Raw genomic sequence first — 23606 nt, forward strand, 5'->3', positions numbered from 1 at the left:
GCCATTTCTATAACCTTTACATCAACCATCATTATTTCTGCTCCCTTCCCTGCTCAGGACTGTGGTGCCCAACCCAAACCATGGATCCATTCTGGATCAGCAGGTTCTGGCTGTGCTTTGCTGTCTGAGCCTGGGCAAAACCTTCCCTGGGATGATTTTTTGTGTTTTGCATCCTGTAATTCATTATTCCTCCCCAATTAGACACTCATGCATCAGGTTACATGGATTTCAGATGAGTTTAATCCTGCCTGTCTGTGTGTTTGTAGCTCTTGGCTTTGCAGCCTGCAGATTTAATTGGAGCATTCTGTTCTGTTCCATCTCCCAGGCACCACATGCCACTAAATTCAGGAGGGATCATTTCTCACTGTGCTTTCAAGTTTGTGGGGTTTAATCTACTTTTCATCCACCTCCAACTTCATTCAGCCTGTGCTTTCCCTGCATGTCTAGGAGGGTGTCTATTTATTTATAGTATTTATATCTTATTTATCTTATTTATAGGGAAGTCTAAATGTCCCTCTCTTTGTTTCTTTGTTTCCTCAAACCCCCTGTGTGAGGAGCCCCATGTTTTCCTGGAGGGCAGTTGTCTCAGACTGGCCTAATAAAGTTGTTCTGGCTTGTTCTTGTAGTCTTCTTCTCTTCTACCCACTTAAAAAGATATTATCTCAGAATTTTCCAGCCACCAGGTTAGTGCTAGGTCTGTACAACACAGTCAGAAAACAGCTGAGGTTCAAAGGGACCTCTCAATGTAGTCCAACCCCAGAGTTCTCTCCCTTTTCCCTTTACAACACCAGGGATGACATTCACCATCTCCCCCCTGCTTTCTCACCCACCCTGTTCAGGTTCTCACTGACTTTGAGATGATTTCACCCACTCTGAGTGTCCTTGGGTGAAGTTCATGTCCAAGTGATCTGCCCATATCCAACACTTGTGGGCTCTTGTGTCCCTTGTTCTTTTTCTGCTTCTGTTGCCTGTTCCTACCCATTTGTCACTTTTATTAATATCAGCTGTCACAGAAAATGTCAACTCTTCACTGCTGTAAATGAGTATTTAACAGCTTGAACTCAGCATTTGCTGTTGTTAACTCTTCCTCCTCGCTGAGGATGGCCCCAGTGCTTTCCTGCTCTTCTCCTCCTAAAGGGGTTTCACCTGGAGTGCTCTGCTCACCCTGAGGCACCTGGATCCAGGGCACTGAATTCCTTTAGGGAGAGCAGTGAGGAAGTCCCTGACCTCTGTCACTTGCCTCTGCTTCTAAAAAGCAGAGATTGACTTTGGTGTCCCCCAGGGGTGGGGAGGAAAGTGAAGGAGCTGAATTAATCAGAATTTCTGATGGAATTTGTTTGTGTGCTGGGTTGCTGGATGCAATACAACTGGAAAACGTTGGAGAATGGACCAGTGCATTCCTGTCCTTCTCCTCCTAATGGGATTTAACCTGAAGTTCTCCTCAGGATTTAACCTGAAGTTCTCCTGAGGCACCTGGATCCAGGGATTGACTTTGGTATCCCCCAGGGATGGGGAAGAAAGTGAAGGAGCTGAATTAATCAGAATTACTGATGGAATTTGTTCATGTGGATGAGTACAACTGGAAAACTTTGGAGGAGGGAACAGGGTAGGTGGCAGGGAAGCTTCTGGACACAGAGTGAGCTGACTTGAAGGTCTTCAATCCTGGCAGGGGTATGAGAGATGGGGCTTCCAAATTCTGCACAGTCCCCAAAGGAAATGATTCCCTTCTAACACAGGAATGTGGAAATGGGGCTGTGGCAGGGGCTTTCCACCAAACCTGCAGCAGGGAATTTCTGTATGAGCCATCAGTGGGTTCTGGGAGGGCTTTGCTCCTGCTCCAGGTGGCTGCAGGGGCGTTGGTTGGTGGCATCACCATGGTCTGGCAGCCCCAGTTTGTCCCCAGCTGGGTGTCCCCGTGCCCTGGGCTGTCTGAGTGTGTTCACAAGGCAAGAACTGTTCAGCAGCATTCCCAACCTCCAGTGTTGCTGTCTGAGCAGGTGGGAATGACCCAGCTCTCCCTGGAATCAGGGAATGCTGGTGGGATCTGTGCTGCTGTCATCCAGGTGGGATGGAGCTCTGAACATCCTGGCTCTGCTCAGCTTCCCACTGAACCTGCCTCTGGGATTTGGGATCTTTCTGCAGCTCTCTTTAGAGACATTTACTCTTTGCTACTGTGCTGATTTCCCTTAGTGCTTGGCTTTTCTTGTTTATACTCTTACCAAAATCCCTTTTCCTCAGTGTCCTGATGCTGGTTTTGTAGCCAGAGGCATTCTGTTGGAAGTGGCTCTCTGAGATGCTGATTTATTTTCATTTCTAGCACATCCTCTCTGAAATGGATAAATGCTCTTGTCATAAATCTCATTATTGCCTCCTGATAGATGTGTGCACTGAGCTCCTCAGAGCCACTGGGATGTGCTGAGGAATCCCTTTCCAAAGCTCCATGGAGAGCTTCACTTTGTCTTCTTTTTCCAGTGGCAAAGGATTTGATAAATCAAAACTCTGACCACTGAGAAGATAAAATTTCTGGTTCAGGTGTGGCCTTTTCCTGCCCCAGCTATCAGACACTCTGGGCTTACAGCATGAGAGGGAAATTCCACCCAGCTCTACCTGTAGGGATATTTTGCCTGTGTGGCAGGTGAAGGCACTGGGATGTGGTGAGGAATCCCTTTCCAGAGATCCATGGGAGCTTCACTTTGTCTTCTCTTCCCAGTGGCCAAGGATTTGATAAATCAAAACTCTGACCATTGAGAAAATAAAATTTCTGGTTCAGGTGTGGCCTTTTCCCTGCCCTGCTTTGAATTTAAAGCAGACACTCTGAGCTTACAGCATGAGAGGGAAATTCCACCCAGCTCTACCTGTAGGGATATTTTGCCTGTGTGGCAGGTGAAGGCACTGGGATGTGGTGGGGAATCCCTTTCCAGAGATCTATGGGAGCTTCACTTTGTCTTCTCTTCCCAGTGGCCAAGGATTTGATAAATCAAAACTCTGACCATTGAGAAAATAAAAATTCTGGTTCAGCTGTGGCCCTTTCCCTGCCCCAGCTATCAGACACTCTGGGCTTACAGCATGAGAGGAGAGGGAAATTCCACCCAGCTCTGCTTGTAGGGAAGTTTTGCCTGTGTGGCAGGTGAAGCCTGGGAACCCTGAACTTCCTGTAACCTGCCCCAAGATGAATGTGCAGAGATAAAAATCTCCCTGCTGTGCTGGGGCCTTGCCATCCATGCAGGTTCCTGGTGGTGCATCTGAGTGATCCAATCCCACCAGAATGCTTTGATTTTAATTAAAAGGGGAATTACACTCCCAAGTAGAAAATCCCTCTTATACGAAATCAGTTCTTCTGATCTCTCCAATAAATTGAAGAGGGAGAATTGAACAAATAAACTTTATCTTGTCTTTGGGCAGGTGATGTTCTGGGTCAAAACAGAGTTTGACTTCCATTGGTAGCACCAGTAACTCTCCCATTCCTAGCAGTTTTTATGAATTTTCCCTCATATTTTGTTTCCCATATTTGAGTTCCTGTTAATGTCCCTATTCAGCCTCTAACTGTCATTGAATGGCAGAATTTAAGGCTCAGGTTACAGCAATGACCTTTTTTTGGAGCTCATCAAATGATGAACTGGTTGGAGATGTCTGCACAGCTGTAATTTGTGTTTAGAAAGATTCTCATAATAGTATTGACATTTGGGCCACGTTGGTGAAATCAGCAGAGGGGGAGATAAACTTAATCAAAATTCCTGTGTGGTGCAGAGGATCCCACTGTGATTTGAGAGGTAACATTTGTGATTTGTCATCACCTGTCTATTTTAATAAAGTCCTGCTTGTCCTTAAAACTTTGATTTTAGCCAGGTGAACGTGGCTGTAAAGGGAAATGTCTGCTGGAGCTGCTTGTGGCAGTTTTATTTGCAGAGGAACTAATTGCTTTGGGCTCTGGAATGTTCTGTCACCTGACTTCAATTTTATTGAATTAAAAATTCAATAAAGTTGAATTTTTAACCATTTCCACCCTCATTTGGGTTTTTCCAGAGGAAATTGGGGATATTTGGGATGATTTTGCTGTGGAGTCATGGATTTTTTACCTTTAGGAGAGGAAAACCCAAAGCTCAACCCACAGGGGGAGGGTGATGATCTGGATTTTATGTTCCTTTTATTGAATTAATCTTGACTTGCTGGGCACTGCCCAGGCTCCCCAGGGAATGGTCCCAGCCCCGAGGCTGCCAGAGCTCCAGGAGCCTTTGGACACCACTCCAGGGGTGCACAGGCTGGGATTTTGGGGTATCTGGGCAGGGCTGGGACTGGATGATCCTTGGGGGTGCCTTCCCACTCAGAGAACTCCAGGATTCCTTTCCTTTTCCCTTGAGCAGGCAGAAGGTGAACATTCAGAGCATTCTGGGAGGTTTCTAAGCAGATTAGTCCAAGCTAGTTTGTGTTTTGTGTTCAGGCTCCCCGTGGGAGATGAGATTTTGGGTGTGGGGTGTTCACCTGAGCCCTGTGCTGAGGCCAAGGCAGCTCATGCACAGAGGGAAATGTTTGTACTTTTCAGGAAATTCACATTTTTTGGGCTGTGGCACAGAAGTGTTGCAGTGTGTCGCCATTTCCTGTCTCACCTATCCCAACCCCTCAGGTGTGCCAACCTTTCCCCCTCCCCTGTGCCCTCCTGCCTGGCAGCTGTGCATTATTCTTCACCTTCCAGCAAGGCGTGGTGTGGTTGGCAGATGCCCCCCAGGCCTGGGCTCATTGCTTTGTCCTGGCTCCACATCCCCTGAGCCTTCCCCTGCTCACACCTGGTTGGTGCCTCACCTGTCCCTCCCCTCCTCCTGTCCCCGGGGCTTAAAAGGACACGAGACCATGGTTCTGTCTGTCTGTCTGTCTGTCCGGAGCTGTTACCACATTCAGAGGTCTACCATGCTACAATAAATTCTGGATCTAAGCTCCACGGCAGAACCCGCTCCTTTTCTCTTCACTGCTGTCTGAACCTTTTCCACCAAAGGTAAACTGAGTTCCTGTTTTGCCTGGACCTGTTCTGAGCACCCAGCTGCAGCACCCAGCCGGCCAAAGGCATCTCTGGGGTGAAGAACCCCACAGCTGCAGCCTCTGGTCCAGCAGCGAGGCCAGACGGAGCCAGGCAGGACACACCCGAAACATTCGGGGTCTAATATTTAATACAGAAGCTCTGGGGGATAACTCAGTTGTATTTCTTCTAAGAGAGAGATTGGGAGCTGCAGGAATCCCAGAATCATTCAAATTGGAAAAGCTTCCAAGACCATGGAGTGGTGTTGGAAGATTCTGTGCCTGATCCCTTCTTGTCACCAACCCAGAGCACAGAGTGCCACATTCCTTGGACAAGGGATTCCTGGGACACCTCTAGGGATGGGCACTCCAACCCTCCCTGGGCAGCCCCTTCCAAGGCCTGAGCCCCCTTTCCATGGAGAAATTCCTCTTGATGTCCCAGCTGAGCCTGCCCTGCTACAGCTTCAGGCCATTCCTCCTTGTTGTGTCCCTGTTCCTGGGAGAGGGGCCTGACCCCCCTGGCTGTGCCCTCCTGGCAGGAGCTGTGCAGAGCCACAAGGGCCCCCTGAGCCTCCTTTGCCCCAGGCTGAGCCCCCCCAGCTGCCTCAGACACTTCTCACAGGACTTAGAAGAAAACCAGAAGAACCAAGCAGGCCCAGGCTGTTGGTGTTGGTGTTGTGGGCACCCTGGCACTCGCTGCAGTGCCATGGACCTGCCTGGCTGGGCTGGGAGCAGAGCCCTGACCTGCCACAGCCCTTTGGTGGCCTCTGGAACCCTTTGGTGGCCTCTGTAGCCCTTTGGTGGCCTCTGTAGCTCTTTGGTGGCCTCTGGAACCCTTTGGTGGCCTCTGTAGCCATTTGGTGGCCTCTGGAACCCTTTGGTGGCCTCTGTAGCTCTTTAGTGACCTCTGTAACCCTTTGGTGGCCTCTGGAACCCTTCAGTGGCCTCTGTAACCCTTTGGTGGCCTCTGTAACCCTTTGGTGGCCTCTGTAACCCTTTGGTGGCTTCTGTAACCCTTTGATGGCCTCTGTAGCCCTTTGGTGGCCTCTGTAGCTCTTTGGTGGCCTCTGTAGCCCTTTGGTGGCCTCTGTAGCCCTTTGATGGCCTCTGTAACCCTTCAGTTGCCTCTGTAGCCCTTTGGTGGCCTCTGTAACCCTTTGGTGGCCTCTGTAGCCCTTTGGTGGCCCCTGTAACCCTTTGCTGGCCTCTGTAACCCTTTGGTGGCCTCTGTAGCCCTTTGGTGGCCTCTGTAACCCTTTGGTGGCCTCTGTAGCCCTTTGGTGGCCTCTGTAGCTCTTTGGTGGCCTCTGTAGCCCTTTGATGGCCTCTGGAACCCTTTGGTGGCCTCTGTAGCCCTTTGGTGGCCTCTGGAACCCTTTGGTAGCCTCTGTAACCCTTCGGTGGCCTCTGTAGCTCTTTGGTGGCCTCTGTAGCCCTTTGATGGCCTCTCTAGCTCTTTGATGGCCTCTGTAACCCTTTGGTGGCCTCTGTTAACCCTTTGATGGCCTCTGGAACCCTTTGGTGGCCTCTGGAACCCTTTGGTGGCCTCTGTAGCCCTTTGGTGGCCTCTGGAACCCTTTGATGGCCTCTGTAACCCTTTGGTGGCCTCTGTAGCCCTTTGGTGGCCTCTGTAGCCCTTTGATGGCCTCTGTAACCCTTTGGTGGCCTCTGGAACCCTTTGGTGGCCTCTGGAACCCTTTGGTGGCCTCGTGCTGGATCCCAGGAGCTGCTGGAGCATTGCTGTGCTGGGGTTTCCCTGCAGAGATCACTTTGTCAGCACCAGCCTGGCTGGTGCAGTTTGGTTACAGAGGAGATCCTGTTCCCCCATGGTAACAATGCCCTCATGACAGGGATTTGACAGGAAGAGCTTTTAATTTATCTGTGCCTCACTCCCTGCCCTGTGAGATTTGTCTTCACTCCAGTTGATGTTGTTTATGCTTTTGACTCACAGATGTCTCAGTGCTGACTCATCAGTTCTTAAGCACAGCTCTGGATTTCTGTAGTAAATTTTTTATCTGCAGAGAAGCCCAGCAGGATTTATTTTCCCTCTCAGCTTTATTGCTGAGCTTAGCCAGTGCAGCACTGCTGCTCTCTGGGGTTTGGGAGGATCAGCTGCTCCTCATGGCAGTGTCCTGGAGCTTCACTGCAGTGAATGAACCAGAGAGAGAGGGAAGAGAGCCTGTGGGCTCACAGGAATTAAATAATATTGAGCACTTGTTCAGACTGAAATCAATTCTTTATTGCCATAACCTTCAGGAGCAAGTGAAACCACAGCAGTGTTGAGAAGGTGATAAGGGGTGGAATTTGCAGACAACCCCAACATGGGAAGAGATGAGAATCTGGACTCCACGTTTCAGAGGGCTGATTTATTATTTTATGATAGATATTATATTAAAAGAAAATGATACATTAAAACTATACTAAAGAACAGAAGGGAGGATTTCATCAGAAGGCTTGAAAGGAAAGGAATGATAATAAAATCTTGTGACTGCTCACAGCCTCGACACAAGTGGCTGTCATTGCCCATCAAGTAAAAACAATTCACATGCTGGGTAAACAATTCTCCAAATCATATTCCAAAGCAGCAAAACATGGAGAAGCTGAAGCTTCTCAGCTTCTCAGGAAAAAAGATCCTGACAAAAGGATTTTTCATAAAATATGTCCATGACAATAAGGGGTAAGTGTTTGTCCTTTACAGGCAGAATTGCCCTGAGGTGTGAGCAGCCCTGAGGGCTCTGTGGGATGGGGTGGAGCTGAGACAAGCCAGACACCAGGAGGGAAATCATCCTATGGGGTGCAGACAGCTCCATGTGCTCAGGCTCCTTCAGCCTGGCAGGAACTGAGCTCAGGTCCCCTCAGTCTGAGCTTGGGGCCATCAGTTTGCTGCCTTTTGTTGATTTTGATTTTAATGTGCATCCTGAGCACTGCAGGGCTCTTGTTGTGGGAGTCACATTCTTAAAGAAGTCAATCCACAAAAATGGAGTAAAATCAGATTTTCATGTAGTCATTAAAAAATGGAAAAAACCCTTTGAGCTCCACCATTGCCCAAGCACTCCTGAGGCCTCCAGGTGGCTCTTCAAAATGCAGTTTATTGTATCCAAAATGCAGTTTATTGTATCCAAAATGCAGTTTATTCCATCCAAGATGTTCCAGCAGTCCAGGGTCGTGGGTGACAGAGCTGTGCCCACAGCTGTCAGCTCCAGCTGCAGGCAGGCCTGGAGACCCTTTGGCTTTGGTCACACTGCATTCTATACTTTCCTTTTGGTCACAATGCATTCTGTACTTTCCTTTTGGTCACACTGCATTCTATACTTTTCTTTTGGTTACAATGCATTCTATACTTTTCTTTTGTCACAATGCATTCTATACTTTCCTTTTGGTCACAATGCATTCTATACTTTTCTTTTGGTTACAATGCATTCTATTCTTTTGGTCACAATGCATTCTATACTTTTCTTTTGGTTACACTGCATTCTATGCTTTTCTTTTGGTCACAATGCATTATTTACTTTTCTTTGCTGGGCATCTTCATACAGTAGAACCAATCTATACCTTAACTATTATCCATAGCCTATCATAACTACTGTAATTACCATATTCCTGTTACTGTTCTCCAATCACTCAAAGTCAGTACATCACAGTTTTAAGCCAGAAGTTGTTTTTCAGTTTTCTTGCAGTGGAAAATTCTGAGACCTTTTTTCTACTTGCACCATGGGCAGGCTTGTTTGCCTGTGCTGTCTTTGTGCTTGGTAAAAACATCTTCTTGTTTGGGGTGGGTTTATCCTTTGCTTTAAGCCATAAAACCCCTTCTAACTAACTCTTAGCTGGTTATCCAGTAAAACTGGCTCAGCAATTCTTTTCTTCTATATCAAAACTTGCTTCCATCTCTATTCCTTCTTCATATTCTACATTCAACAATCTTTCTGCCAAGCAGACCTATGAGACTTTCTTGTTAAACTTTCCTCCTTCCCACCACCCTACTTTATTCTTTAGCTCCCCTAGTCTCTGTTCTAGCTCAGCCTTCTCCATCATCCCTTCCCTGTCCCTGCAGGCTGCAAGCACGTGAAGGGGATCCTGCTCTACGGCCCCCCGGGCTGCGGGAAGACACTGATGGCGCGGCAGATCGGGAAGATGCTCAATGCCAGGGAGCCCAAGGTGGTCAACGGGCCCGAGATCCTCAACAAATACGTGGGGGAGTCCGAGGCCAACATCAGGAAGCTGTTTGCTGATGCAGAGGAGGAGCAGAGGAGGGTAAGGACACACAGCCATGGGGGTGCTGGGAATGAGACCAGCGTGGTCTTTGTGAGGGTCCCCAGGAGGAGGGAAGAGATGAATCTGACCCCATATTCTCAGAAGGCTGATTTATTATGATATGATATGTGATATGTGATATATGATATGCGATATATGATATGTGATATACGATATGTGATATGTGATATGATACTATACTATATCATATTATACTATATCATACTATATCATATATTATATTACATAATATCATATCATTCTATATCATATCATATCATATATTATACCATATTATATTATGATACTATATCATACTATACTATATCATACTATACTATATCATACTATATATTATATTACATAATATAATATAATATAATATAATATAATATTACATAACATAATATAATACTAGATTATTCATATTTATGATATTCATATTCATATGATATTCATTATTATATCATACTATATCATATTATATAATATCATATTATATATTATACCATTCATATTATGATACTATATTATACTATACTGTATTATATTACATATTATATTACATATTATGTTACATATTATATTATATTATATTATATTTTTATTACTTTTTAGAAGTCATTAGCAAATGATCCCTTAATTTTATTCAGCTCACAAGACTCAGACTTTGGTGGTGACTTGAAATAATTCATTTCTTCAGCAAAAGGTTTATTAGTCAGTCAATCAGCTCTGTGTGGTAACACAGACCCACGTGAGCAATCTCCTGGTGGCTGCAGCATCTCTGGGAGCTGCTTTCCCTTGGCAATAACACACCTGTTAAAATCCACTCAATATTGGCTGCAGGGGCTGGGCCTGACGACAGCTGGGAGATTAAAAAGGTCTCCAAAAGGTTGGCATTGTGCTGCCTGTGTCTGGGGCAGATTGCCAGGGCCAGCACATACACCCAGTGATAACATGGTCTGCCCTGGCCACAAAAGATGTTTTAGAGGTGGAATTTGGAGGGAAAAGGCTTCATAATGCAGTCACAAAAAGTATCCTGTTCTCTTAGCAGCTGCAACTGCCTCACCCCTGAGTGAACCTGGAAATGGCAGTGCTGGGGCTGACTGGGTTCCTTAAAAACATAATCAACAAAGCTGCTCTGGCAAGCTGGCTATTTACCAAGTTCAGTCCAGCCTGGGGTGTTCCCCCTGGTGCATCCCTCCCTCCACAGACAGGCCTTGTTCCCTGGCCCTGGTACCTGTCCCTTTCCCAGGAGCTGAGTGCTGGGGCCCTTTGAGCTTTGGCCTTTGCTTGGCTTGCTCAGGCTTGTGCTCTTCCTTAACACCTGTGCAGCTGCAAGGTCCTGAGTTTGGGCAGAGCCCCCTGAGTTCCCTGATTTGAGATGGGCAGGATGTTCCCCTGGAGAGGGGTGAGATACACACACACAGGTGAGATACTGAGCACACAGGGACTCTCAGTGTCACATTCACATTTTCTGGAAAATCCCTTTGCCCTGGATGTTTCTCCTGGGAAGCTGAGAAGCCTCAGAGAAAAATGAAAACAATAATTATCTCATTTGCTCCTCCTGTGCTGTGCTCATGTGGAATGTGTTTGGAGATTGTTTACCCACAGGTGATTGTTCCATTGCATTCTGCCGTGAGTTGTTTTCACTCTTTGCCCAATCAGTGCCAAGCTGTGTTGGGACTCTGGAAAGAGTCACAAGTTTTCATTATTATCTTTTTAGCCTTCTGTAAGTATCCTTTCTGTATTCTTTAGTATAATATAGCATTCTTTAATATAATATAGTGTCATAAAATAATAAATTAGCTTGCTGAGAACATGGAGTCACATTCATCATTCCTCCCTGCCATGAGGGTCCCACAAACACAACACAGTGTCTGTATGGCTGAGCTTGGTGTTGATTTTGGAATCTGGTGACACTCCTGTCTTCTCTCCCACAGCTTGGAGCCAACAGTGGGGTGCACATCATCATTTTTGATGAGATTGATGCCATCTGCAAGCAGAGGGGCAGCATGGCTGGCAGCACCGGTGTGCACGACACCGTGGTGAACCAGCTGCTCTCCAAAATCGATGGTGTGGAGCAGCTCAACAACATCCTGGTCATTGGTAGGTGGGGCTGCTTTGCTCTGTCCTGGGGGCTGGGGTTTTGGCCAGCTCAGGTGCCATGGCTGCTGTTGGAGCAGGTTTAAAGGGAGGTGCTGCTGTGGTTGGCAGATATTGCTGCTATCAGCAATTTCCTTCTTTGGTTTTTGATAAGGAGGGTTTCATAGTTTGGGGAACCTGCAAGGGCTGATAGAATGGATGTATCAGCCTGTGGGGGAGTGGGGCTGCTCCTGCTGTGCTTGTCCTGCTGCAGGAGCCCAAGGACACGCAGATGGAGCCACAGGAACAGGTTTGGTCCCTGTTGCCCTGACTCTCCCTGAGCATTTCCCAGCATTTCAGAAGATGAATGCCTGCTGTTTGTTTTCTTGGGACTCTTTGAGTGTCTCCCTAGCTCTATGGGCTGTACCAGGGCCTGCAAACCCACTCAGGCAGCTCAGATAACAGTGTTTTGTTTTAACTTTAACTCCAGGGATGACCAACAGACCTGACCTGATTGATGAGGCCCTGCTGAGGCCGGGGAGGCTGGAGGTGAAGATGGAGATTGGTAAGCACACTGCAGAGCCCAGTTCCTCAGCTCCATGGACCTACAGCAGCAAAGCAAATACAGATCCTAATGTGAGCAATCCCCAGCCTGGCTCAGGTGCTGGAATTCCTGCAGCTCCCTCCAGAACATCAATTAAATCAGACCAATAAGCACCACTTTGGACTTCCTTACTGATAAACCTGATCTGAGTGTCTGCCCAGCAGAGTGGGCAGGCAGGACCCTGAATATTTGTGTGGAGGAAAGGAGGTAAACAATGGTACAGATCATTCCTGGGTGGAAATTGCAGGAAGGACAGGCAAGAGCACTGGGTGAGCTAAAAGTGGGCCAAGAGCTTGGTTTGCCATTTCATCTGGCAACTGGAAAAGCAGCTGTCAGTAACTAGAAAGGGACCTTTGTAACTGTGCACACCTAGTGCAGGGTAAATTAGGGAATATCTGATCATGGAGGCTTTATTAAAATAATAAGCCCAGATCATCTTAGATTCATGAGAACAAATCACTGACTTTGCATTTGAGATCAGAATTTGGTCAGTGAAGGTTGTGAGTGAAGCTGCTCCTGGTGAGAAAGGGCCTTGGAGGGAGGGGACACTGTGTGGGACTTTCAGGGTCCCCAGATGAGGGAAGGAAATGATGAATCTGACTCCATGTTCTTAGAAGGCTAATTTATTATTTTATGACATTATATTATATTAAAGAATACTATACTAAACTATACTAAAGAATAGAGAGAGGATACTTAGAGAAGGCTTAACAAGATAATAATGAAAAACTCATGACTCTCTCCAGAGCTTTGACACAGCTGGCTGTGATTGGTCATTAAATTAAAACAATTCACATGCAACCACAATTGTTTTCAGATGAAACAATTCACATGCAACCAACTGTGCACTGGGTGTACACAGTTAAAAGGTCCCTTTCTAGTTACTGACAGACAGCTGCTTTTCCAGTTGCCAGAGGAAATGGCAAACCAAGCTCTTGGCCCACTTTTAGTATCATTCAATGAAACAATGATCAGTTGCTAAACAATGTCCAAACCACATTCCAAACAGCAAAACACAGGAGAAGCAAATCAGATAATGATTGTTTTCATTTTTCTCTGAGGCTTCTCAGCTTCCCAGGAGAAGAAATCCTGGCAAAGAGATTTTTCAGAAAATGTGACAGTGACAGCACTGAGGGGAGGGCCAGGGGTTTGCAGTGCTGTGCTCAGGGGTTGGGTGTGTTTTCTGCCCCATCCCAGGCCTGCCAGATGAGAAGGGCCGATTCCAGATCCTGCACATCCACACAGTGAGGATGAGGGAGCACCAGCTGCTGGCTGAGGATGTGGACATTGCAGAGCTGGCAGTGGAGACCAAAAACTTCAGTGGTGCTGAGCTGGAAGGTTTGGTTCGAGCTGCTCAGTCCACTGCCATGAACAGACACATTAAGGTCAGTCTTCTACTGGGGCAAAAAAAGGGAAAATAATTCTGTTTGAAGTATTGAATATTTAATGGAAAGGTGCCTATCAGTGTGCTTTAGGGAATGAAATTCACCTTTTCTCTGTGCTTTTCTTTCATTCTGAATTCCCTCTTCTCTCTCCTGCCCTCCAGTTGCCTCTTGCACAGCTTGCTGGGGTGGAAGGGATGGGTTTTGAGGATGTTTTGCCAAAAACTGAAAGTCTTGGGTACAGTTTGTGCATTGGGCCCAGGAGATGAGGTGGGAATTAGAGCAGCCTAGGGAGGCTGTGCTGGAGCCTGAGCAGCTCAATGTGATGATAAATGTTCTGTAAGGAAGGGGAGGTTACAACCTCAGAGCTGGTTTGGGGGCTTAAAGACAAAGGTGGAGGTGTGCAGGGGGCATTTGGGAGGATGTCAGTGAATTTTGGGTGTCCTCTGGGAGAGAGAATTCAGACAGGTGAAGGGATGGGGACTGACCTCACCATCAGCTGGGGTCAAGTTCTTGGAGCTGGAATGGTCTGGAAATCCCAGCTCAGTCCTTGTCAGTGAAAATAGCAAAATAGCAAGGTTAGAATTTACCAGGAGAGGTAAAGAGCAAAAGTGGGGCTGTGATTTCATCATGGATCCAATCCCTGGTGTACTTGGATTGTGCTGGAACCAGGGTGTGGAATGGCAGCAGGGGGTCAGAGGTGCAGGAGGGTTTTCTTTGGAAAAATGGTTAAACTGGGATTCCTGAGCCTGAAAAAGCATGGGAGGGGTCATGGAGAGTGTGCTGGGATCAGGGAATGGGGATGGCTCCTCACTGTTTCCTCATGCAAGAACCAGAAGCGCAGAGGAGAAGTGCTTTGTGTGAAGTGTTGCAGCCATGGAAGGAGCCCTCTGCTCCAAAGCCACATTCAGAGGGCTTTGTCCAAAGCCTTCCCCTGCAGATCAGTGCTGGGCTGGTGATCACCCCACATCCTCTGGTTCATGCAGCCTTCCCAAGTCCCTCAGTTCTCAGGGAACACCTCCCTGCCCTCCCAGTCCCTCTGGCTGCAGGAGGGAACTCAGAATGAGCTTCAGCCCGTGAAATGTCAGGGCTGGGAAGGCAGATGCAAAGCTCAGTACTCAGTGGTGTTGAAATATGAGATGATGAGGTGGTGAGGAAGGAGCCTGAGGCACAGCCCCTGCTCCCCTGGCAGGACTGGGGACAGCTCCTGCAGGGAGAAGCCCTGGACATCAATCCCACAGGACAGGGACTGTAAAAATCTGCTCAGCCTCAAATGTGAGGAGAGCAAATCACACTTTCATTTAAGTGAGAAATCATTTGCTGCTTAGACATTTGTGTCTCCTGGGAGTGCTCTATCTAAAGGAAAAATTACTGTTCCTGCTAATAAGTCTTGTATAACCATAATACTTGACAAGTTACTGTTTCATATAGCAGAAAACCACAAACATCATCACTTTCTCATTTTCTTGTGCTCTGTCTCAAAAAAAACCCCAAAACCAACAAACCAGCACTTCTGGATTCTTCCCTTTGCAGGCAAAACATTTTCCTTAAATAATTACTTTTGCTTATAGTTGATGTTTTCTCAGTGCTGGAGTTTTGGGTGAGTTTGGGGAGTGTCGGTGTTTTGATCTATTCCCTGTTGTGCCCAGAAATCATGTGGGAAAAGGGGAGATGGCAATGTGCAAATGTGAAAGAGCAGTCCCCTCCTCTGGGGTGCTTTGTGATCCACATCTCAGTAATGTATGCAAGTGGCCACGTGTTGTTTTGCTTTTCAGACACTTTGACATAGTAATTTTGGGTAATGTTCTTTATTCTGAAATTGCTTTTGGCTAAATGAAGCAGTTAAGTACTTTATTCTTTCCTGCAAGTACTGAAAACTTAAAATATACATCACAGGCCTGACCTAGTTTTCAGAAGCACCTGTGAGAAGCAAGAGCACAAATGAAGGAAAATGAAGGGGCATTGTCTTCTGAATCATTTCAGCTCTTGTGATTCTCTCTCAAAGTGTGTGTGTGAAAAATTAAAACAGGAGCTCATTAAAGGCTGGGGAGGTAAGAGCCCCCCTGGTTCTAAGAGCACACACAACTTCAGGAGTTTATTGAGTGTTTCAGGTCCCTTCATCTCCCTCTGCAAAGTAGAAAAGTGATCACCTGTACTAAAGATCCCCTCAGCTGTTTATTTGGCATGTGTGTTTGTGCTTGGTGGGTGTTTTTGGGAGGAGGGACTGTGATTTCAGCCATGCTCTGGCTGCAGGTGTGTCTGGCACAGCAGGATTGCCCAGGCTGGGCTCCTGTGCTTGCTGTTTAGGGGCTGCATTTGCTGCTCCTCTAGACAAGCCCCATGTCAGTATTTTTATTGTTATTTTTCCTTCCCATGCTCTGGTGCACTCTGTTCTTACAGGTCCCTGCTGGATGGGAATGTCTGAGACACATCTCTGAGGATTAAATATAATTTATTTATTTAGTTCCCAGCTCCAAAGGGTACCTGTGTAATCCCAGTAAGTTCTAGAAGTTTGAACAGCCTCACTGGCTCCTGCTCTGCAGCACAGCAAGAGTGGGCCAGAGCTCCAGCCCTGTTTGAGCTGGGGTGGCTTCTCTGAAATGGGGGTCACAGAGCTCCTCTGCACTTCAGCATCACCCAGTGGTGTTTGTGAGGGTCCCCAGGATGAGAGCAGAGATGAGAATTGACTCCCAAGTTCTCAGAAGGCTGATTTATTATCATATCATATTATATATGAAATTATACGAAATTATATTATATGAAATTATATTATATGATATGAAAATGATAGACTAAAACTATACTAAAGAAAGAGAAAGGAGACATCAGAAGGCTAGACAAGAATGAATAATAAAATCTTGTGACTGACCAGAGTCTGACACAGCTGGACTGGGATTGGCCATTAATTAAAAACAATTCACATCAGACCAATCAAAAGGCACCTGTTGGGAAGCAACCTCCAAACCACATTCCAAGCAGTCAGATAATTATTATTTGCATTTCTTTTCTGAGGCTTCTCATCATCTTAGGAGAAAAATCCAGGCGCAGGGATTTTTCAGAAAATACCATGGTGCCCCAGTGGGGTGGGACAGCTGCCCTGAGGGGCTGGGATATGGCTCCAGGGCTACCCAGCAAATACCCCCACAGAAGGATTTTTATTATTGACCCCACAGTGCTGGGGCTGTGGGGGGAGGCTGAGGGGAGCTGGGTGGTGCTGCTGGACCTCAGTGTGGCCTTTATTGCCCCTCTAGGCCAGCAACAAAGTGGAGGTGGACATGGAGAAGGCAGAGAGCCTGCGAGTGACCAGAGGAGACTTCTTTGCATCCTTGGAGAACGACATCAAACCAGTAAGTGGGGACTGTGGGGCTGCAGGAACAGCCACCAGAGCAGTCAGATGGGGGGGACACTTCCTTTGGGGTCACCCATGGGCTGGCATGTCCTGTGTTGTGGAGGTGAGGAGCTCTGAGCTCTCTGTTGCTGCCCAGAGAGTCTTAAAGAGAACCAGAACAGATAAAGAACAGCTGGGCTTTCTTCTCCTTGTCACAGCTTTCCCTTTTAGGCCACTTCAGTTCCTGGGGGCATAAAGACAAAGGTCACCAGTGGCGATCTGCAGGGGGCATTTGGAAGGATGTCAGTGCACAGGATGCCAGGGAATTTTGGGTGTCTTCTGGGAGAGAGAATTCACACAGGTGAAGGCAGGGATGGGGACTGACCTGACCATCACCTGGGGTGAAGTTCTTGGAGCTGGAATGACAGCTTTACCCTGGGCTGTAGGAGGAGGTTTAAGCCTCACTTCTGAGAATTGTCTCCACACAGTGTGGAGTGAGATCCCACTGGCAACTTGCACTGACTAGAACTGCTTGTGAGGGCTTATGAAAAGATGATTCTGAACATGCCTGGTCTCCACCTGTGTTCAGCCCTCTGAGCTGGAATGCTGTGAGTCACCAGGGGCTGTGACTGTCTCACTTCAGCATCTCCCAGAGCCTTGCTCCTGGGCATTTTTGTTTAATTATTTCATGCTTTCTCTGATGGGATGAAAAATTCTTTGGTAAAAGAAGTGTTCCCTCTCTTCTACAGGCATTTGGAACCAACCAGGAGGACTATGCCAGCTACATCATGAATGGCATCATCAAGTGGGGGGACCCAGTGACCAGGGTGTTGGATGATGGGGAGCTGCTGGTGCAGCAGACCAAGAACAGCGACCGCACTCCCCTGGTCAGCGTGCTGCTGGAAGGTACAGCTGGGGCAGGAACACCTGGCCCTGCCTCTGGAGACTGCTCCTGCTCACCTCTGACATCCTGCACCTGCAGGAAACACCTTGGGGGAGAAATGCAACTGGGCTCTTTGAGTTTGAGTTTGGGTGAAATTGGGTGTTAGAACTGCTCAGCCAAAGGGAGCCTGTGCTTGGAACAAGGGAGAAGGGAATGTACCCAGTGAATAACCCAAATGTGCCCAGTGAATAACCCAAATGTACTCAGGGAAGAACCAAAATGTACCCAGTGAATAACCCAAATGTACTCAGGGAAGAACCAAAATGTACCCAGTGAATAACCCAAATGTACTCAGGGAATAACCCAAATGTGCCCAGTGAATAACCAAAATGTACCCAGTGAATAACCCAAATGTGCCCAGTGAATAACCCAAATGTACCCACTAAATAACCCAAATGTGCCCAGGGAATAACCCAAATGTGCCCAGGGAATAACCCAAATGTGCCCAGTGAATAACCCAAATGTAACCACTAAATAACCCAAATGTGCCCAGGGAATAACCCAAATGTGCCCAGTGAATAACCCAAATGTACCCACTAAATAACCCAAATGTGCCGAGTGAATAACCCAAATGTACCCAGGGAAGAACCAAAATGTACCCAGTGAATAACCCAAATGTACCCAGTGAGTAACCTGGATTTGGCTGTTTTACAGTGGAGATGTCTCTAGCTGAGTCAGTTGTCTAAATTCTCTTTGGAGTCACTGGAGAGCTCATCAGTGCAATTAGCTGAGTTCAAAGAGCCCCATTTGGGTGTTTCTGTCAGTTAAAGGTGGATTCCCTCTATCCAGACTGTGTATCCACTATCCAGTTACTGCCTAAGGAGAGTATTCAGGTATTGGAAACTGGTTCTAGTATCTGTGTTACAGGTTTTGGAGGAGAATTTGTTATATTGGAGTAGAATTTGTAATTTATCTCTTCCCTTTTTCTTTTCCTAAAGTCCAAAAAGATGCATTACTTCTGTAGCTTTGGAGTTAACCCTGATTAATTCCTTGTGTTAGTGCCCAGCAATTTCTTCTGTCCCTCCCAACTGATTCATGTTGGCTGCATGGATTCAGGTGTGTCTTTGGTCTCTGAATTATCCTGGTGTGAATTCAGGCAAATAACAAATTGTCTTAGCCAGTGTTTCCCTGGTGTGCCTGCTGCTGGCTTGTTTGCCAGAGTGCCAGCAGAGATCATACTGAGGGCATAAGCTCACGAAATTTATCCTAAACACATTTTGGTGCCATGGCTGCTCCTACAGAAAGTGTAATGCCCTATTTTGTGTCATGGTAAATCATTCTGCATAAGCTCAAGTAGTTCCATTAATTGCCTTCATGTGGAGGATTGGGTTGCAGCAGGAGTTAATGTGTTCCTTCTGCAAGCAGGAAAAACATTCATTTCACACTGCAGATGCCTCTGGATGGAATCCTAAACATACCCTTGGTATCATTCACACTGAGCATTGTCAGAGCCGTTTTCTCCCTTGTTTATTCCTTGTTTGTCCTTTGCTTCAGGCCCTCCCCACAGTGGGAAGACTGCTTTAGCAGCAAAAATAGCAGAGGAATCCAACTTCCCCTTTATCAAGATCTGTTCTCCTGATAAGATGATTGGGTTTTCTGAAACAGCCAAGTGCCAGGCCATGAAGAAGGTATGTGTGTGTCACCCCCTGTGCCTGAGCTGGGTGACAGCCCAGTTCTGGGTTCTCTCCTGCAGTGAAAGGTGAATTACCTTTGGCATGGTGTTTTCTGCTCTCTCTAGGTCTGGAAATCCTGCATATATTTATTTATAAAATTGAATGTATCACAGAATTGTAGAATGGATTGGGTTGGGTGGGACCTTAAAGCCCATCCAGTGCCACCCCTGCCATGGCAGGGACACCTCCCACTGTCCCAGGGTGTCCCAATGTCCAACCTGGCCTTGGGCACTGCCAGGGATCCAGGGGCAGCCCCAGCTGCTCTGGGCACCTGTGCCAGGGCCTGCCCACCCTGCCAGGGAAGGATTCCATCCCAGTATCCCACCTAACCCTGCCCTCTGGCAGTTTGAAGCCATTCCCTCCTGTCCTGTCACACCAGACTCCTGTCACAATGTTTTTGTGGCACTGAGTGTCTCAGGGAAGGTTTCAGTTCTCAGTTCTGGTGTGAGATCCTGGCAAACTGCAGCAGAACAGATCTGGGGTGAGCAGGGCTGGAGCTCTGCCTCTGCAGGGGGAGCCAGGAAGGGCTTAGGGCTGCACCTGGGGAGGGCAGATCCTGCCTGAGTGGGACTGGGACCTGTTCTGATGTGGGATTTTTATTTAAACATGAGGTTTAACAACCTGGGCACCCAGGGAATGTGAATGACTTGAACATTTTCATGCCCTGGAAATGGTACTGAATGTGAACTGAACTCTGATCACATTGGTGCAGGCTTGTAGAGGTTGTAAGGGAAGGAAAGTTCTTAGGAGAAGCAGTGAAGATCCAGTTTGGGACTTGGATTCCAAAAGGAGCCTTTGGGTTCACTGGAATCAGGGTTTGCTGGAGGCAGGGCTGCAGCACCACTGCTGCCCTCAGTGCTGCCTCCTGCTCCCACCCAGAGCTGTGCAGGGCACTGTGCTGCTCCAGCAAGGGTGAGTGGGGTGAGATCCAGCCCTGAGTCAGTCCCTGCTCCCTGCAGGGCTGTTCTGACAGTGCCCAATGGCCTGAGGAGAAAAGCTTCACAGCTGTGCTACAGCTGGGCAGGTTCTCTGTGGGTGTGTGTGTGTGACATTATCAGTGTTGCCCCAGCTCCTAAAACACTGGAATGGTGCTGGTTTCTCCCTGGCTTCTAGTGAGCCTCAGGGCAGCTGCTTGTTGCCAAGAGTGGGGAGTAAATGAATAAATAAACCAGATTTGTGGAGATGGCAGTGTTTTATTGCCTGCAGGGAGCCTGATCTCTCATTACCCACCTGTTTCATTCTCAGATTATTCCTCTCAGTGCTGCTGTGTTCAGCTGAACCCACATCAGCAGGCCCAGCTGTGGCTGTCCCAGTCCTGTGGCTGAGGTTTAGCCCTGAGATATTTCACTGTTTTTCAGATCTTTGATGATGCCTACAAGTCCCAGCTCAGCTGTGTTGTTGTGGATGACATTGAGCGACTTTTAGGTGAGTCAGGGGGAGGGAGAGCTGTGCTGGCTGCTGCAGAAATATTGGTGCATCTGCAATATTGAAACATTGCAAACTGGAAATTATCTGGAACCATTTACTTCAGGGGCATTGGACTGGTTTTGTTACAGTGAAGTGGATTAAGTGTGCACCTGCTCCATGGATATTAAAATGAGTTTTTCCTTTCAGATTATGTCCCAATTGGACCTCGATTTTCCAACCTGGTTTTGCAAGCCCTTCTGGTGCTGCTGAAGAAAGCCCCTCCTCAGGTAAGGCAGGGATGGGCAGTGGGAGCTGTCCCTGTCCCTGTTCCTGCAGGGATGGGCAGTGGGAGCTGTCCCTGTCCCTGTCCCTGCAGGAATGGGCAGTGGGAGCTGTCCCTGTCCCTGTTCCTGCAGGAATGGGCAGTGGGAGCTGTCCCTGTTCCTGCAGGGATGGACACTGGGAGCTGTCCCTGTCCCTGTCCCTGTTCCTGCAGGGATGGGCAGTGGGAGCTGTCCCTGTTCCTGTTCCTGCAGGGATGAGCAGTGGGAGCTGTCCCTGTCCCTGTTCCTGTTCCTGCAGGAATGGGCAGTGGGAGCTGTCCCTGTCCCTGTTCCTGCAGGGATGGGCAGTGGGAGCTGTCCCTGTTCCTGTCCCTGTCCCTGCAGGGATGGACACTGGGAGCTGTCCCTGTCCCTGTCCGTGTTCCTGCAGGGATGGGCAGTGGGAGCTGTCCCTGTTCCTGCAGGGATGGACACTGGGAGCTGTCCCTGTCCCTGTCCCTGTTCCTGCAGGGATGGACACTGGGAGCTGTCCCTGTCCCTGTTCCTGCAGGAATGGACACTGGGAGCTGTCCCTGTTCCTGTAGGGATGGACACTGGGAGCTGTCCCTGTCCCTGTCCCTGCAGGAATGGGCAGTGGGAGCTGTCCCTGTTCCTGTCCCTGTCCCTGCAGGAATGGGCAGTGGGAGCTGTCCCTGTCCCTGTCCCTGTCCCTGCAGGGATGGACACTGGGAGCTGTCCCTGTCCCTGTTCCTGCAGGAATGGGCAGTGGGAGCTGTCCCTGTCCCTGTTCCTGCAGGAATGGACATTGGGAGCTGTCCCTGTCCCTGTCCCTGCAGGAATGGGCAGTGGGAGCTTTCCCTGTCCCTGTTTCTGTTCCTGCAGGAATGGGCAGTGGGAGCTGTCCCTGTCCCTGTCCCTGTCCCTGTCCCTGCAGGAATGGGCAGTGGGAGCTGTCCCTGTTCCTGCAGGGATGGACACTGGGAGCTGTCCCTATCCTTGTCCCCGTCCCTGTCCCTGCAGGAATGGGCAGTGGGAGCTTTCCCTGTCCCTGTCCCTGTCCCTGCAGGAATGGGCAGTGGGAGCTGTCCCTGTCCCTGTCCCTGTTCCTGCAGGAATGGACATTGGGAGCTGTCCCTGTCCCTGTTCCTGCAGGGATGGACACTGGGAGCTGTCCCTATTCCTGTCCCTGTTCCTGCAGGGATGGACATTGGGTGCTGTCCCTGTTCCTGTCCCTGCAGGAATGGGCAGTGGGAGCTCTGTGGCTGCCTCTAACAAAGCTGTTAATGCTTTGTCTGAGTCAGCCACCTTCATCCCAGCCTGCTGCTCCTCATTCACTTGGACATTTCTAGGATAACCACAAGGGATTCGGTTTGAAATATCTAATTACTGGGGGCTGTATCTTCTGCAGTTAGTCCTAAAAACACTGACTAAGGAAAGCAGTTTAACCTTCACCATGTAAAGCTGAGTTGTGCCAGCTGTGCCCTCTGAGGAGCTGAGTTCAGGCCAGACCCAGCCCTGGCTCAGCCACGTGCTCCCTCCCTATTTATAGATCAATTTCTGTGTAATCTGTGATTGTGCTTGTCAGGGGTTTAATTTGTTCTTAACTTGAAATGATCAGGTGTTAATTACAGTGATTGAGGGAAGCTTTAGATCTTGTCTCTCGTGCTGATCCTGTCTGTTTGCACTTTGTGGCTCCATGAGATTTAAGAGCATCACAAGTGCTGAGGGTTCTGCAGCTCGTGCTGGGTGAGACAGGCAGGCTGAGCCTCCTTTCTTGTTTGCTATTTTCCTGTCCTTCACTGCCTTTCTGCTCTGTGTGTGAGAGATCTGCATGAATAAATAAATAACATCCTAACAGGAACACCTTGAAAGTTGGTGTCAGGAAAAAACAGAGAAGCTCAGTCTGGGTGAAGTCAGTTTTTTGTCATGTTTAATATACTGGCACAGGAGTGTGTGAGTGTTGTTTTCATTAGAGAGTTTGGTGAAAAGACCTTTCAAATCCAGGACTTTGAACTAAATTGTAATGCCACAGGCCTGTGTGAGTGTCAGCCTGGGAGAACAAAGATTTTCCCAGCGAGCTTTCTAGGCCATGTGAAGCCTGTAACACGACAGCATCCAAATTTTATCACATGCTTGGAGCAGAGCAGCTGCCTGTGTGCAGCAGCACAGCCATTCCTGGTCCCCTCATCTCCTGTAATCGGTGCCAGGACATGGCTGTTCCCAAAAATCAGTAGGGAAAACAGAACTTGATTTCAAAGGAACTTAAAGTATTGAATTGTCCATTTGCCCATTGCATCCTGGATGTGTGCTGCTGCTGGGCTGCAGGAGGACATCCTTCAGTCAGGTAAAACCCTGCAGCAGAGGGCTCAGCTCTGGGCTCATCCCTGTTCTAGGGGGCAGAAGGGCAGGACATACATTTCTGTTCTGTCCCCATGGCAGCACAGAGGGATCCTGGGCTCCAAATTGGGGCATTTTGCCTAAAAATGGACAGGATGAGTGCAGGTCTAAGGCTGTGCCTGTGTGTGATCTCTGGTGATGGAAGAACTGGGCTGGAAGTGCTGTGGTTGTGAATCTGACACCAAATGCTCTCAAGCTGTTCCTCCTCCTTCCTTGGTGATTGACTGCCATGTTCTGCCTGATTT

At 48.1% G+C, this 23606-nt stretch overlaps 1 protein-coding gene across 2 annotated transcripts in view; it reads left to right on the top strand.

The window, feature by feature from the left end:
* The window catches only part of NSF (N-ethylmaleimide sensitive factor, vesicle fusing ATPase), an 81646-nt gene that overhangs the window by 43662 nt on the left and 14378 nt on the right, over nucleotides 1-23606 (top strand). For both annotated transcript variants that reach the window (XM_036398726.1, XM_036398725.1), the window contains exons 9-17: nucleotides 9059-9258; nucleotides 11202-11367; nucleotides 11834-11908; nucleotides 13145-13332; nucleotides 16581-16676; nucleotides 17407-17563; nucleotides 19095-19228; nucleotides 20632-20698; nucleotides 20888-20967. In XM_036398726.1, coding sequence (XP_036254619.1) covers nucleotides 9059-9258; nucleotides 11202-11367; nucleotides 11834-11908; nucleotides 13145-13332; nucleotides 16581-16676; nucleotides 17407-17563; nucleotides 19095-19228; nucleotides 20632-20698; nucleotides 20888-20967 — 1163 coding nt within the window. The remainder of the gene's footprint in view (nucleotides 1-9058; nucleotides 9259-11201; nucleotides 11368-11833; nucleotides 11909-13144; nucleotides 13333-16580; nucleotides 16677-17406; nucleotides 17564-19094; nucleotides 19229-20631; nucleotides 20699-20887; nucleotides 20968-23606) is intronic.

Source organism: Molothrus ater, chromosome 27 (assembly GCF_012460135.2).
Source record: "Molothrus ater isolate BHLD 08-10-18 breed brown headed cowbird chromosome 27, BPBGC_Mater_1.1, whole genome shotgun sequence".
Classification (NCBI taxonomy): domain Eukaryota; kingdom Metazoa; phylum Chordata; class Aves; order Passeriformes; family Icteridae; genus Molothrus; species Molothrus ater.